The 16346-nt window shown below is 45.6% G+C and overlaps 1 protein-coding gene across 2 annotated transcripts in view; it reads right to left on the bottom strand.

Annotated features, from left to right (window-relative positions):
• PAK4 (p21 (RAC1) activated kinase 4) overlaps positions 1–16346 on the bottom strand; it is a 202103-nt gene that overhangs the window by 47965 nt on the left and 137792 nt on the right. For both annotated transcript variants that reach the window (XM_069206912.1, XM_069206913.1), the window contains exon 6: positions 4457–4583. In XM_069206912.1, coding sequence (XP_069063013.1) covers positions 4457–4583 — 127 coding nt within the window. The remainder of the gene's footprint in view (positions 1–4456; positions 4584–16346) is intronic.

Here is a 16346-nt window from a genome sequence, read left to right as displayed (position 1 = left end):
GCCCATAAGGGGGGTCAGAATCCAACCTGGGGTAAATAGGCCCCATCGAAGGAGGCGGCGGCTGATGCCAGTCTGACTCCAAGTCATTGGGGGATCAGGATCGGGTCGACGTCGATGGTGGGCACCACCGACTTCGGGAGCGTCCACCATCGAAAAGGCGCCAGTGAAGGTCTCAATGGTACGACCGGTGTCAGTGCAGATCTGAGAGCGGATCCGGAGGTGACTTTGATGGCCAAAGCCGCCAGCACAGAATCCAAAGGCCCTCCAACCGAACCCCTTGGACCCGAAGGCACCATAGCAGGGCTGGACTGCCCAAAAATGAGGTGCATAGCCTCATAAAATTCCTTCAATCGGGCAGGGGTCGCCCCGGCTCCCGGAAACTCAGGAAGGTGCGGAATGGACCCAAAAGCAGGCTCCGAAGATAGAGGCCTCGAGCGTCAACCCTCCTCCAGTGTCGCATCAGCCAAGCAACGGGGTGAAGTCAAAGGATGACAGGATTTCTTCGACTTCTTCTTACTTTCACCTGAAGACTTCGAAGAAGAGGAGTGGTGGTGGCTCCATGACCAGTTTTAGACCTTCCTCTCGAGCGAGACCGGGACCTATGTGGAGTGGAGTCCTGGGCCGCCATGAGCTTGAGGGACTGCTCCCTCAAGGTCTTCGGGTGAAAGCCCGGCACCCGGAGCACGACTTCGGGTCGTGGTCGTGCTCCAGGCACCACAAACAGACCCGATGCAGATCAGTGACTGACATCATGTGGTGACAGTCCTTGCACGGTCGGGTAAAGGAGTGGAGGTCCTGCTAGTATAGTGACAGTGGGCAGAGATGTGAATAAGGCAGCTGGGTAGTGACTGAGGATGAGGTATGAAGCTGTGATCGGTCAGACAGGGCTATGAGGGCAAGTGTTTGGTGGCTAGTGACTGAGGTGGCATCTGATGTGAAGGGCGAGGGAGCAGTGACTGGATGGGGCAATGGTGTGGAGGCAGATAGGAAGGGCCAAGGTGCATGTGGTGGTAGGGCTGTGGTGTCTGTGGTGATAGTGAGAGATGAACAGGAATGTGGAGGCAGGTGCCAGGTGCCAGGTGAATAGACTGGTGAGATGCGACTAGGGTGAGACAGTGATGTGGTGATCAAGCGGGTTCTAATAGGTTGGGCGTTGGGTGGAGCCAGGTAGGTAGTGTGTGCCTACTTGTGCCCCCCCAGTGCTCTACAAAACCCCCCTGGTCTGCCCCCCCCGAGGACGCAGTTACTTACCTGCTGGCAGACTGGAACCGGAGCACCCCTGTTCTCTATAGGCACCTATGTGTTTTGGGCACCTCTTGGACCTCTGCACCTGACCGGCCCTGAGCTGCTGATGTGGTAACTTTGGGGTTGCCTTGAACCCCCAACGGTGGGCTGCCTATGCCTAAGGACTGAGACTTGTAAGTGTTTTGCTTACCTGCAAACCTAACCTTTACTTACCCTCCCCCAGGAACTGTTGATTTTTGTACTGTGTCCACTTTGAAAATAGCTTATTGCCATTTTTACAAAGACTGTACATGATATTGTTTTCATTCAACGTTCCTAAAGTATCTAAGTGAAGTACCTTACATTTAAAGTATTAACTGTAAATCTTGAACCTGTGGTTCTTAAAATAAACTAAGGAAAGATATTTTTCAATATAAAAACCTATTGGCCTGGAGTAAGTCTGAGTGTGTGTTCCTCATTTACTGCCTGTGTGTGTACAACAAATGCTTAACACTACCCTCTGATAAGCCTACTGCTCGACCACACTACCACAAAATAGAGCATTAGAATTATCTACTTTTGCCACTACCTTACCTCTAAGGGGAACCCTTGGACTCTGCATACTATTTCTTACTTTGAAATAGTATATACAGAGCCAACTTCCTACACATGTTGTCTGTTTTGTTTTGATAAGGATGTTCTTGTGAGTGAGAAAAGGCTGAAAAGCTTTGAGTGCTAGGGATACAGCTAGCAATTCTAGGTCGTTTATGTCTAACTGTTTGTGTTTGGCGTCCCATTGTCCTTGAATGTTGTGATTGTTGAGGTGCGCCCCGCAGCAATCATTGATGCATCTGTTGTAAGTATGGTCTGAGGCACGGGGTCTTGAAATGGCCGCCCTTTGTTTAGGTTTGTGGAATTCCACCACTGAAGCGATATGCATGTTTGGCAGTTTATCAACACTAGATCGTGAAGTTGACCCTGTGCCAGTTTCCATTGCTGTGCAAGGCACTGTTGTAAAGGCTGCACTTTCACTGTACAGGACACTGTATGTAATATACAAGTGGTGCCTCTCCTAGGCTAAGTCAGTTGCACATGAGTCAGCAGGTTTAATCTCAGACTTTTGAGTAGGACTGCCCAGTCCGAGTAAATCCAAGATTTCCTCTGAACTGGTCTACCATACTTAGTAGTTGAAGCACGTAAGCATAGCATATGTTTAGGATGTCCCTTCTAGACCTAGTTAGATATTGAGCATGTTAGTTCAATCCAGAAATCAAAATACATTGGAGACTTCATCTTTACTGGAATGTTAGACACAGTAGTCTGAGCATGCCTGTTCATGATAAACAAGGTTTGCCACTTCTGGATCGGGACAGGTCCTTATCAAAGGCATTTTTACTTGTTAAGTAGTAAAACTGGAGATTCCCTGTGGACTGTTGGAAGAGTGAGTAAGATGAACATGCTAGCTCTTGATATAGAAGAGAAATAACTGGCTCGTGGAAAAGTAGGTGATGGCACAAGAGTTTAACTCACTTTAAACTTGATAATGCCTTCCAGCCAGCACACTGCCTAAAATCATCAAGTCAGCAGGTGCAGTGTACTGATTCCAATGTTAGGGTGTGATGAAAACAGGGTTGGACATTTCAGATGGATCGGTGCATTTACACAAGGACCACAAGAAATGTTAGTTAATAGCAGTCATGTGTAATGGAGGGTGGTAATGTTTGGAATATACCCCTGTTTTATGTGGAGCCTGCTATTACACATAGGCTTTAATAATATACGGGAGAACCGTTCCTTTATTTTTGTTTTGTATGAGTCAGACATATATGTATGTGCTTTTGTCCAACTTTGAGTCATGTCTGTACAAAACCTCTGACGCAGCTAAACAATTTTTCTTGCTGTCACTCACTCAGGGCTGAATTCTCATGAAGAATGCATTTTAAAAATAATGTTGCCAGACTACCTCTGGACTTCCACTACTGATCAGAGTTTAAAGTTACAAACTGTGTAAGAAAAAACTTTGCGAATAATGACTTTGCTTTAAAGTGAAAGTAATGTGTGAGCAATTTCTTTTAAAGACTTACTTAAGTTTCACAACAGTTTAAAAAAAAATAACCATGCAATTAACGCGCAAGTATTGCCAGTACGACACATGGAATAATCAATGTGTCGCTATGAATGATCCAACAGTGGTGAAATGATTGTGGTGATCATATTTGGGTACATGAAAGAATGACAGATCCTTTTGTAAACAAGATTGGCAAAGGGCGTAATTAGCTTTTGTATCCTCACTACAGATCCTCACCAGGCAATTTGGACGAAAGTAAAACTATATTGCTCTTATTACTGCACAAGGGCTCCCACAAATACTGTTCTAGAATGCTGCACCGTGTGCTACAACGTCATTTTTAACATTACAACAGACAACAAAAGAGCCCCATGATTCACTCAAATATGCCATCTTAAATGTCATCTCAGTTCGTAACAACGGCACACAAGTCATAATCAGTTCCACACTGGTTTTCGCATCAGTCATAGCCTCATAATCACACACCTCAAATGTCACTGCGCCCAGTTTTTCCAATATAGCCCTATCACAAACAATACAATCCACATCATGCTCGGTTAGACCACAACAGGACTGCCCAATGTACCCTTTTGTACCCCCAGGCTAGGACTAACACACCAAGGTCAGTTTCAGTGCTAGACACCATCCCATCTCTTAGACCGTCACCGCAAAGTGCTATTACATGCTTTGCCTCACCATAGGCAATGTCATCACCATTCTGCTCTGCACCACTAATTGTTCTCATTCATCATCGAAATCAGCCAAATCTCTATCCCACACAAAACTACCTGCAATGTACAAATGCATTAAGTGCCTGTAGCATGACTCGGCCATCTACAACTGTCTCCACTGCTCACTGTTGGACTGTAGTGCACCCACATCTTCTTTCACCATTTTAATGTCTATGATATCATGTCACACACCTTCCCGTCCTTTCTAATCACCATTTCTACTACACATACACCAGCTCCTACAATTATTCCCATTCACACAGTGGACTCTCACATTTCTATTTAAACTTTCTATATTCCCCGTCCCTCCCCCCAACTGTAGGACACACACACTCATCTTGCACTTCCACAACCCCTCGACTTGTTTTGGTTATTAATCCCAATTACACACTGACCAAGTCCTGCATGAAAAACTCCTGAAGTTTGTACTTACTCTGCCATCATGCGTCAGCAGAATGGAATCACTTTTGATGTCTCGATGAATGACACCCTGCGCATGAAGTACAGACAGCGCTTTCAGAACGGACAAGCAAACAGCTGCAATTTGTTCTTCGTTCATTCTACAGGTCGTGCAGGAAAGAAGAGGTACATGAAAGTTAGGACAGCACAATACTCAACAAAATAACACCCCTCACAAGTTAATGCCCCTCCAATTGGGGCGACTTCTACATGCACAGCTTAATGAGAGTCTAACAAACACACAACACCATGCTATAACATATAAGTGTGAATGAACAGAAGGCGAGGACTATAAAATCTGTGCATGAAGTGTTTGGGGGAGGAGGGCAGTCCCAACGGCAGTTAGCTATTACTGGGTAATGCTTGGGCACTTACCTCTACAAAGGTATAAAAACTGAACACTTGAAACATAGTCCAGGAGGTGGTAGGTGTAGAAAGTCAAATAATCTTAACAACAAATAAAGCACAATTCAAGTTCAATGACCATTCAGTGCTCCAACTTCAAAAACAAAACAAAATAGGAATTTTAAAAAAGGAATTTAAAACAGCAATTAAAATTACTATGGAAACAGAAATCATAAGGTGATCAAACCCAATGGGGATGGGATTCGACTCGGCAAATCTTTATAGTGATCAAGTACTATGTGCTGGATATTAAGGCATGTAGACAATGTTATCCTAAAAGGGAGCTGCTAGGTTTTCTCAAATGTCTTGTGGGCTCCCCAGGAAGCACTAGAATATCTGTTAACACAGCTTGTCAATAGAGTAAAAGTACCAGACAAACTTACACTGAAACAGGTTTGCTGTAATACATTTGATCATCTAGTTTCAGTGTGTCTGGATGCAAGCTAGTGTTGGACTCAGCTGCTGAGTTTCCAGTAAGGGCAGTTCCAAAAATCCACAAACAAAACTTAATCGTTAACAACTAGGGCATCAATCAAGCCTAGAGTTGACTGTTTTTTCAAAGCTGCAAAGATACAATATTAAATAGAGATGTACATGAGCAGAACATTATACAAGAACAGTTCTATAGTTGGTTCTAAACCCACACCAAAACACATCACAGATGTGTAAAATACATATAATACCTATAGGTATATAGACCAAGTACCCAAGAAAGTGAGCCATCGTGAAGAAAGATCAAGATGCAGAAAAAAAAGAAATGTTGTAAACACACAAAGTGCCAGGAAAATCATGGAACGGGAGAAGTAGGTGCTCCAAGAAAAGAAGTCAAGACTTCCACATCAGGGACCAGGTCCCAGAGGAATTGACTGACAACACACAAACTTTGTTAACCACTGATTTGAACAAAACGAATAAAGACACTTTGTCTGATGGCATTACAATGATCAATTTCTCAAATTATGTTCTAAGTCCTGCTCAAAAGAGGCACTTGTCCAAAGGACTAGGTTTTTCCCCCAGTTCGAAAACTAACTTTACTCAGATGCATATTGATTTATTCAAGTTCATCCGTAAACTGAAGCTTAGGAAATATTTTGCTACTAAAATAACCGTATCCTATGCGCCCTGCTGTAACAAATATGGAAACTAGTCACAAGACTAGCAGCAACATTGAGGATCTACAGACGTTGTCTTTGGATACATCAGACACGTCCACTCCATCTCTGACGGATATCCTGACGGATCAGAGTATTTCCCCTGACCTTAGTCTGGATAGTGGCCTCAAAACTAAATCTACCTTCCACCCCGACATAGGAAGATATTGCCATTGAAACACACTCTATAGGTAAGTGACCAATGATCTGTACTGTTGGGAGGATTCCACCAATTCACATACTAGACTACTGTCGGACAATCTTACATCAGAAGAGAGTCAGGGTCTTAAACAGCTGCCTATGGTGCCAGATATCGTTATTAAAGAGGTTTACAAGGGGGTAATATTGTCATCAAGCATATTGCAGAAATTGATAGGCAACTCTCGGACACATCTGCTTATATGACACAAGATGGCAACCCCCTCAAACACATCACTTGTTTGTTAGAGAGAAGTTTGAAGAGCTGGTGACGGTCAGCTGTGGAGCCCGGGAGCTGCAGAGAGGCACTTGGAGTTGTGCAAAAGATGTCCCCTGCCGGGTCGCAGTCAGGTTAATGATCCGGAGGACCATCAACAAGCCTTGGCAAATACAAATCTGGGCAGAAGAGGATTTGCAGAGAAGAAGCAGACCAGCAAGGTCTAGGGGACTCGACCCTTGGAGGGGAGTCGGAGCTGATCCTCAGCAATCGGGAGAGCCAGCAGAAGCAGTCGTAACCCCCAAAGGCAACCCACTGGCAGCAGGTACAGTAAGTTGCAGTTAGGCCCAGTCAGCACACCTGGAGAGGAGTCCCACATCGCTGGAGCAGCAGAGGAGCGACTGTCCTTGCAAGGATGAAGTGCTGGAGGCCGGGGCTACTTGGAGCTTGAAGATCCCTCGGAGTAGGAGTCAACAAGCCTTGGTTGCTGCAGGATTCGTGGTGTACAGGGGTTCTGTCCTGCAAGGAGAGGCAAGAACTCACTGTCTCCCAAGTCAGTCAGAAGGCAGAGGACCAAGAGAACCACTCAGAACCACCACCTATATTACAGGATCCATGTAGTTCCTGTGGAGAGCAGATCCCAGAAGCCGGACATCGTTGCTTAAGTGCCTGCGGATGCAGGAGAGTGACTCCATCACTCCAAGGGAGATTCCTTCTTGCTTCTTTGGTGCAGCTGAAGTCTTGCCGACCCCAGAGGATGCACAACCATGGAAATGTTGTAATTGGTGAAAGGAGTCGGAAAAACAATGTTGCAAGGCGAGGTGGTCTCTGGAGCTGCAGGCTTGTTTGGTTCCTGTGAAGTCCAGCAGCTGTTCCGGTGGCCAAGAGCAGAAGAGGTCGATGCAGAGGAGTCCTGGTGGAGTCTTGCATGCCGAATCTGGGGATAAACCTACAAGGGAGTCCCTAAATAGCCCTAACAGAGGGCTTCGTCACTCTGCAGGGTGATCACTTATCAGAGGGGGGTCACTGACATCAGTCACCTGTCATCACCAACTTGATGCTCCCAGGGGCCTCTGCACAACTTGTTTCCAAGGTGGCAGGATCAAGTGTCCACCTGGAGGAGCTCTAGGCACCACACCTGGGATGGTGATGGACAGGGGAGTGGTCACTTCCCTTTCCTTTGTGTGGTTTCACACCAGGAAAGGGACCGGATTATGCAAGGAGGGCACCAATTGAGCCCTTCAAAGCAAGCCAGTGGATTGGGGAGTCTCTAGCCCTGTAACATCTATTTCCAAGGAAAAGGGTGTTGCATCCCCAGTCCCACAGGAAATCCTTTGTTCTGCCTTCCCCTGCTTCAGCTGGTCAAGCAGCAGGAGGGCAGAAACCTGTCTGAGGGGCTGCAACAGCATGGGCTGACCGCAGACCCTGGAAGACTGGTAGGAACAATACTGGGGGATCCATAAGGAGCCCCGAGATTGCATGGAATCATGCCACCAATACTGGCATTAGTATAGGGGTATGATTCCCACATGTTTGATACCAAACATGACAGGGTTCAGAGCTACCATTATGTAGCTGGACACAGATAGTGAGTGACCTGTAGCCAGCACACTGGCAAAATGGCTTCCCTGTACTTACAAAGTCCAGTGCATTGGAACTGGAATTCGTAGGGGCACCTCTGCTCATGTAGAAGTGCCCTCACACACAGGAACCTGCACCATGTCCTTTGGGCTGAAAGGGCCTACCATAGGGGTGACTTATAGTGACCAGGTGTAGTGGCCAGCAGTGAAAGGGTGCATGCACCTTTTCATGCAGGCTGCAATAGCCAGCCTGCAGACAGTTTGCATGGGCTCCAATGGGTGGCATAATACATGCTACAGCCAATGGGGGACGCCTGGTGTACCAATGCCTTGGGTGCCCAAGTACCACATACCAGGGACTAAAAAGGGGTGCAACAGTGTGCCAATTGTGGGGTGTAAAGGATACCAAAGCAACCAAATTTAGAGGAGAGAGCACAATCACTGGGGTCCTGGTTAGCAGGATCCCAGTGAAAACAGTCTAAGCACACTGATAAACAGGAAAAAAGTGGTGGTAACCATGGCAAAAAGAGTGACTTTCCTACATCTGCCACTGCTCAGGTGAGATAGATTATTCTCCTATTGTGCTCTTTTACTCCAGTCTACAATTGTGACATTCCAAGTCACGATTTGTCAGTTTTGGATGATTTATTGGGGATATATTTTAGAGTCTTACTCTATCTCCCTATATATCCAACATGGTGCTTGCAGTTTTTGACTTCTTCGTACCAACTTCATAGGGAATAGTCCATTTTCAGTTTTTTTAAAGTGGGGAATACAGTGCAGGGGGCTGTGCCGCCATTAACTGAATTTACGATGATTGCATGCCAGGTGAAACAGTGCCCTTTTTAATTTGCCGTTATGTTTTGATTTACTGACTTTTCATTTGTACGGTTCGGGGCTATACAGTTGGTTCCATTTTCTACTGCAGTACTCAGGGGCTTAGCATGGCCTCGGCGTTTGTTTGAATACCATATGCGCACTTGATGAACTTTCCATGGGGACCACGTTCGGACTGGGGTGGGACTTCATCCCCCAAGCTGCCTTGCTCCAGGCCCTGCCCCACGTGATTTGCGCATTTGAGCATCATCAGAACCCGCAGTACGGGACTCACGCTTGACAAACTTTCCCAGGGGGCCACGTTCTGACTGGGGTGGGACTTCATCCCCCAGACTGCCTTGCTCCAGGCCCTACCCTCCATGATTTGCACATTTGAGCACCATCAGAACCCGCAGTACGGGACTCACGCTTGACAAACTTTCCCTGGGGGACACATTCTGACTGGGGTGGGACTTCATCCCCCCAGACTGCCTTGCTCCAAGCCCTGCCCTACATGATTTGTGCATTTAAGCGCCATCAGAACCCGCAGCACGGGATGTGCACTTGATGAACTTTCCCTGGGGGCCACGTTCGGACTGTGGAGGGACTTCATCCCCCAGACTGCCTTGCTCCAGGTCTTGCCCCACGTGATTTGAGCTTTAATGCGCTACCAGAACCTGCAGTGCCCGGGCGCGTGCCCAGGCCATGAGCGGGCCCGTCTGCGCCTGTCCGTGGCAGGTCGAGGCTGGGCCACTTCTTTTGTCCACACCCCAGTGCGCTCCTCTTAAGTTCTAGCAAGGACTAAGGTATAAGTTATAGATTTCTACCTTGTTGCTTATGTGAATCTCCTATTTGATGCTGTTTTAGGGAACATTTGTGTACAGCTTATTTCTCGCGTATGTGATTTTAGGCAAAATGGGCAGACGTAAGATGTCTTGGGCTTCTGCCACAGTAAGTTCTACATAAGATGGGTTTTTACAAAGAGCAGTGGGTGCTCTTAGTAAGGAGACTGAAATGACAGAGATAAGACGGTCACTAGCCTCATCACCCTCAAATAGACTAAAAAATTGAAATTCAGCCCAGACCCATAATCAAGAGGGAGAATTTCAACAATCTCTGCAGGTTGTTTTGCCATCTGTTTTAACGGTCACAAATTTAAATCCGGATTCTTTGCTGAACAATACTGACTGTAACGCTTTAATGGGAGAACAAATACCCTAAGTGATTCAAAAACTTGTTAGCACTAAAAGGAAAAGAGCGGAGGGTATGTCAAGATCAAAAAGGCAGAAAACTGCTATCCAGAAGACCATAACGACCCAGAGTGGGGGGGGGGGGGGGGGGGGGAGAATCCAGAGTCTGACCAGCCAACTAATGAGCATATTGAAAGCCTGTTGTTTTCACAGGAGGGGTTCCTCTTGAGTATAAAGAAGTTGTTTACTGAATCTTTACAACCGATATTGGAGCGCTTCGAACAGGTGGAGAAAAAAACAGAACAATCTGGAATGGGCAAAGACTGATCCGAAGGTAAACCTGCGGACTGATCCTATTATGTCAACAGGCCGAGCTAGCACGAGTGTTAATAATATAAACTGTGAGGCCCAGGTGGATGCCTGTTTATGGCCACCATATATATATGCCTATCCTTAATGCTGCCCCGTGTAGCAATACATAGGCATAATTAAGATATTGGCTGTTGCCGCACCTTACAGGGGAAAATATCAACCACATTGCCTGAGATAAACCCCATGCATCAGGCAGCCCGAGGAAAGGAGACTCTTGATTGTTTGCATTTGCCCCTTGAGTGTAGTGTTAGCTGGGGTTCCTCCTCGGTCTACTGATTCAATGGAGGACACTCAAAGTTTGATATACAAAGCAGCACACTGGTGTAAAAAAAATTTAAAAATGCCAAATGTCACCACTCAATAATTAACAATATTAGTGTGGCCCGGAGAATAAGTTTGGTGGGACCTCAAATAAGACTATTGAGGGGAACTGCATTGTACTCAGTCTGAATAACACTAAATGAGTGCATCTTTTGCTATCCAGGTTAAGTTACGCAGATAGACCACAAAGCAGGATAGTGGCAAGACCATTGGGCTTTTTTTACCCTCCTACATTGACTGCACTTAGGGGGGGGTTGCCCCAAATGGATTACATAAGAGTAATGGGATCCTTGTTCGGACTAACTCTGTAAATCAATGGGCTCAACCCAATCGATATGAGGCCCTATCAGAACTTAGACATTTATTAACGCCATTCTTTAAAAACAACCAGAGATTTTAGGGCTGTGATTAAGTCACCAGAGAGGGCAGCCGATATATATCCGATGTGAGTCCTGTTCTTTTTAGGTCCCCTTCAGTAATACCGGATGGTTCAAACAGAATAAGATCCTTTAATGGCCTGCAATTTTTGTCCTGGAACGTAGCAGGGATAAGAGATAAACTCCCTAATGGAGACTGGCTGGATTATATCACCAACCAGGACATATGCTGTCAGGAAACAGGGGCTACTAATTCCGTATTCCTAAATGGGTATAGGTCCTATTGCTCACTCGCTATTGTCTCGGCAGCTGGAAGAAGAAAGGGGGGGGGCGTAGCTACCTTGTTATCTTGTGCCTTAGATAGTGTAACTATCATTGAGGTGGCATCCTCTCCCAATTTTCAAATTTTGTATTTACAAAAAAATGCAGTATTAAACCTAATTTTAATTAATGTTTTATATAATTAATTTTCTTCTCAAACTGCAAATGTCAGAGGACAGAGACAAAACTTGCGGACTTCTTTGGTAGCCAAAGTGTTGGACTATCTCAATAATTTGGGCAGGTGATTTTAATATTGTGAAATGCCGTTCTAGCGGGGAGCGTGTCTGTGGGTTCTCCAACCTACAGCAGAATTTTAGTGCTCATTTTTTACATACCGCATATGGCGATGCAATAAACAAACCAATTGTTTTATAGTTTGATTGACACCTCAGATGTGGTGAATACAAATGATGATAGTGCTTCCACATTTACAGGGCATGGTAGAGGTAGTACGATTGATTTTGTGCTGATATCTATTGATCTGATGGATAATTTGAGGTATTTTAAAATGCACCGCCTACCATTTAGTGATCACAAACCAATTCATATAGCTTTGAAACATGGTAATAGTGCAGTATGAACTAAACTCACCGGGTCTGTTTAAAATGGAATAATGTCAATCCAGACAATTTTCTTACTAATTTAATTATTAATTTGGAGTCTGATTGTTATCGTTGTTTGGCCCCCGAAAGGTCCCCAGAAGATATCCTTATGAGTTTTAATAATATTAGTAGCATGGTAGCTAGTCAATTGACTTAAACAAAAACAAAAAAAATGTTAAATGAGTGTCCATTGAAAACCTGGTTCACTCATGAGTGCACTAACGCACTCAGAGCACTTAAAAAGGCGACTGCCAATCTCCCACGTAACCAAGAGATTACAACCAGTTCCAGGAGGGCTTATAAGCAGGCGCTACTAAAAAGGGAGCAGGCGCTGAGGACCAAAGCATGGGAAAATCTGGATAAAGCAGCTAAATTAAAAGATTGAAAACTTTTTTGGGAGATTGCTAATCGTCCGTTTTTTAATACTGATCTGAACCAAGGAATTGAGTGTCATATCAGCAGTCAGGATTGGAGTGATTATTTTTCCAATATTTTTAAATCTGAGGAGGCTTCTTTAATTCAGCGGGAAACCCTACCCCTGCCATGTAATTTAATTGGTTAGCTGATCTTATTAATTTACCCTTGTAATTAATGCAATTGAAAGTGTAGCAAACTAGAAGGCTCCAGGCCCAGATGGGATTCCAATCGACTTGTAAAAACACTATATTCATTTGTGGGCCCTACTATTGACTATTGTCCTCAGAGCTGCCTTTAAAAGCAATTTTAGAGACTCATGAAAAGAGGCAATTATTGTTCTGATTTTAAAAAAGGAGATCGAAGTCTCCCACATGCTGTCGTCTCATCTCCTTGCTAGATTCTACAGTAAAGATTCTTGGACAGGTAATTCTAGTCAAACTGGAAATTTGCAGTATGGCTTTAGACCCAGTGTAGGGACAGTAGAGCAGGCCCGAAATCTAACCCTTATATGGGAGAAGTATGTCAAAGCCAAGAGAGGTGTGCTTCACATGGCCTTTATGGAACTCTCCTGTGCCTTTGACCTAGTAGACCGGTCAATTCTTTGGGATCTAATGGATCAAGCTGGAATTGATCACGCTCTGGTGGACCTGGTGCAAAGATTACACACAGACACAACCACAAAGGCGCGTTGCACACGGTTAGGGGATTGCACAAGTCCTATTAGGGTGACCAGAGGTGTGAGACAAGGGTGTATTCGTGCGCCTTTCTTATTCCTATTGTATATTAACTCACTTGGTACCTTTTCAGAACCCTATAGTTTGGATATTCCACGACTAGGATCTCGACCTGTCCCGGTCCTTCTTTATGCAGATGATGCAGCCCTACTGGCACCAATGGCAAATGGCCTTCAACATTTGCTGGATGGCTTCTTCGACTTTATGTCTATACGTAAGCTTAAGGTAAACCTTCAAAAATCATTTATAATGACCTCTGACCCCAAAACTATCAAAACCAAGAATTTCTACATAGGGGGACCCAGTTGACAAAAGTGTCTTTTTGTAGCTACTTGGGCATTTTGTTTGATACACGTGGGTCTTGGGAGAGATTGAATGCACAAAGAGCACTTAAATTAGTAGCAGCATTGGACGCATTATTTAGATTTGCCAAGCAGCTTAGTAGTAAACCCATTAAGGAATTTAAGCAATTATATAAAAGCAAATGCCTTTCAATTGGGGTCTATGGTGCTGGTGTATGGGGTAGCAGAGAATAGATTTTTAACTCGCCTATTGGCACTACCTCAAAGTGCAGCTAGTCTGATCCTTCATCTCGAATTAGGGGTAGATTATATTGAGGACCTTATATGCCTAGTTCCCCTGGTACTATGGATCAAAATGTGGGATACACCGAATGCAGTATTTTTCCTGCTAGCGTTAGCAGACTGTTTAAAAGTGACCAAATTGAAAGCAATCCCTTGGCTGGCATATGTCAAAAGGATTTTCTATGACCTTGGACTACAGGCCCTTTTTGATCACCCTGAGGATATCTGCGTACAAACCAAAGACTGTGTTAAAACACAGTACCTGGCATACAGGGAAGAAGGGCGAATTGTGAGAGCCCTTAACATGACGTCAATAACGAACTTTATGCAGCTTGAAAGTATTTACATACTTGTCATGTCTACCTAATCCCCAGCATATTTATTATATAACAAGACTGAGGTTAAATTTGATTCACTACCTGGTAGCTTTTCCAGTAGCAGGGACTAGAGTACCCATACATTCTTGTTGTCCATATGATAACATCTCTATTCAATCTACATTGCACATTTTGTAACATTTTCACATTGCTTTTTTGTAAATTATATTCTGTTTATCGGACTCGCCCCGTTCTTAAACACTTGCAACTACCATCTTATAAAAGTGGACTGAGATATTTGCAAACTGCTGCATCTCCTGAAATATGTTTTGCGGTTGTGAGTTTCATTATTGCGTCCAAAAACCAACTGAAAGTCTATGGTACTGCCCGATGAATTTTTAAGGCAGACTGATTTTTACATTTGTGTTATTAAACCTCATGCAAAATGCACTTTAAGAGAATTCAATTGAGATATGTTCTATAGTGTACTGATTGTGTAAAACTAATGGTTTAGGGCTGTTATTCTGTATGATTAGATCAAAGGTATTGTCAGAAGTGATTTAGATGTTTTTACCTCGCACAGCCGCTACCCAATTAGACCTAAAATGTGCCCCATATGAACAGAGCTTAAAAATATTTTTTGATGTGTTGATTCTTTCTCAAGGATTTTTATTGTATATATTGGATCTAGAAGTGATATACACAAATATATTTCTTGCCCTTGTTTTTTAATTTTTTTAAACTGTTTTAAGATTATTCATTCAAATCAAATCAAATCATTAACATTTATAAAGCGCGCTACTCACCCGTGCGGGTCTCAAGGCGCTAGGGGAAAGGGGGGGTTACTGCTGCTCGAAAAGCCAGGTTTTTAGGAGTCTCCGAAATGCGGAGTGGTCCTGGGTGGTCCTGAGGCTGGTGGGGAGGGAGTTCCAGGTCTTGGCTGCCAGGAAGGAGAAAGACCTCCCACCCGCCGTGGAGCGGCGGATGCAAGGGACGGCAGCGAGCGCGAGGCCAGAGGAACGGAGGAGGCGGGTGGGGACGTAGAAGCTGAGGCGTCGGTTGAGGTATTCCGGTCCCTTGTTGTGGAGGGCTTTGTATGCGTGGGTGAGAAGTCGAAAGGTGATCCTTTTGCTGACTGGGAGCCAATGCAGGTGTCTCAGGTGTGCGGAGATGTGGCTGTTGTGGGGTACGTCGAGGATGAGGCGGGCCGAGGCGTTTTGAATGCGTTGCAGGCGATTTTGGAGTTTGGCGGTGGTCCCAGCGTAGAGGGTGTTGCCGTAGTCCAGGCGGCTCGTGACGAGGGCGTGGGTCACGGTTTTTCTAGTGTCGGCGGGGATCCAGCGGAAGATCTTGCGGAGCATGCGGAGGGTGAGGAAGCAGGCGGAGGACACGGCGTTGACTTGCTTGGTCATGGTGAGAAGGGGGTCCAAGATGAAGCCGAGGTTGCAGGCGTGGTCTGTGGGGGTCGGTGCGGTGCCGAGGGCCGTGGGCCACCAGGAGTCATCCCAGGCGGACGGGGTGTTGCCGAGGATGAGGACTTCCGTTTTGTCAGAGTTCAGCTTTAGGCGGCTGAGCCTCATCCAATCTGCGACGTCCTTCATCCCCTCTTGTAGGTTGGTCTTGGCGCTGGCGGGGTCCTTGGTGAGGGAGAGTATAAGTTGGGTGTCGTCGGCGTAGGAGGTGATGATGATGATGTCGTGCTTGCGTACGATGTTGGCGAGGGGGCTCATGTAGACATTGAAGAGTGTCGGGCTGAGCGATGAGCCTTGAGGTACGCCGCAGATGATCTCGGTGGGGTCTGAGCGAAACGGTGGGAGGTAAACTCTTTGGGAACGGTTTGAGAGGAAGGAGGCGATCCAGTCCAGGGCCTGGCCTTGGATCCCGGTGGATCGGAGGCGGGTGATTAGGGTGCGGTGACAGACTGTGTTGAAGGCAGCCGAGAGGTCGAGGAGGATGAGGGCGACTGTTTCACCGTTGTCCATCAGGGTTCTGATGTCGTCTGTGACTGAGATGAGGGCGGTTTCCATGCTGTGGTTGGTTCGGAATCCGGTTTGTGAAGGGTTGAGCAGGTTGTTGTTTTCCAGGAAGGTGGTCAGCTGTTTGTTGACGGTCTTCTCTATTACCTTGGCTGGGAAAGGCAGGAGAGAGATGGGGCAGAAGTTTTTCAGGTCGCTCGGGTCAGCCGTAGGTTTCTTTAGGAGGGCTTTGACTTCGGCGTGTTTCCAGCATTCGGGGAAGGTAGCAGAAGAAAAAGAAGAGTTG

The sequence above is a fragment of the Pleurodeles waltl genome, chromosome 9 (assembly GCF_031143425.1).
Source record: "Pleurodeles waltl isolate 20211129_DDA chromosome 9, aPleWal1.hap1.20221129, whole genome shotgun sequence".
Lineage (NCBI taxonomy): Eukaryota > Metazoa > Chordata > Amphibia > Caudata > Salamandridae > Pleurodeles > Pleurodeles waltl.
The sequence above is the reverse complement of the archived record's forward strand: the minus strand, read 5'-3'. Positions and strand labels throughout refer to the sequence as shown.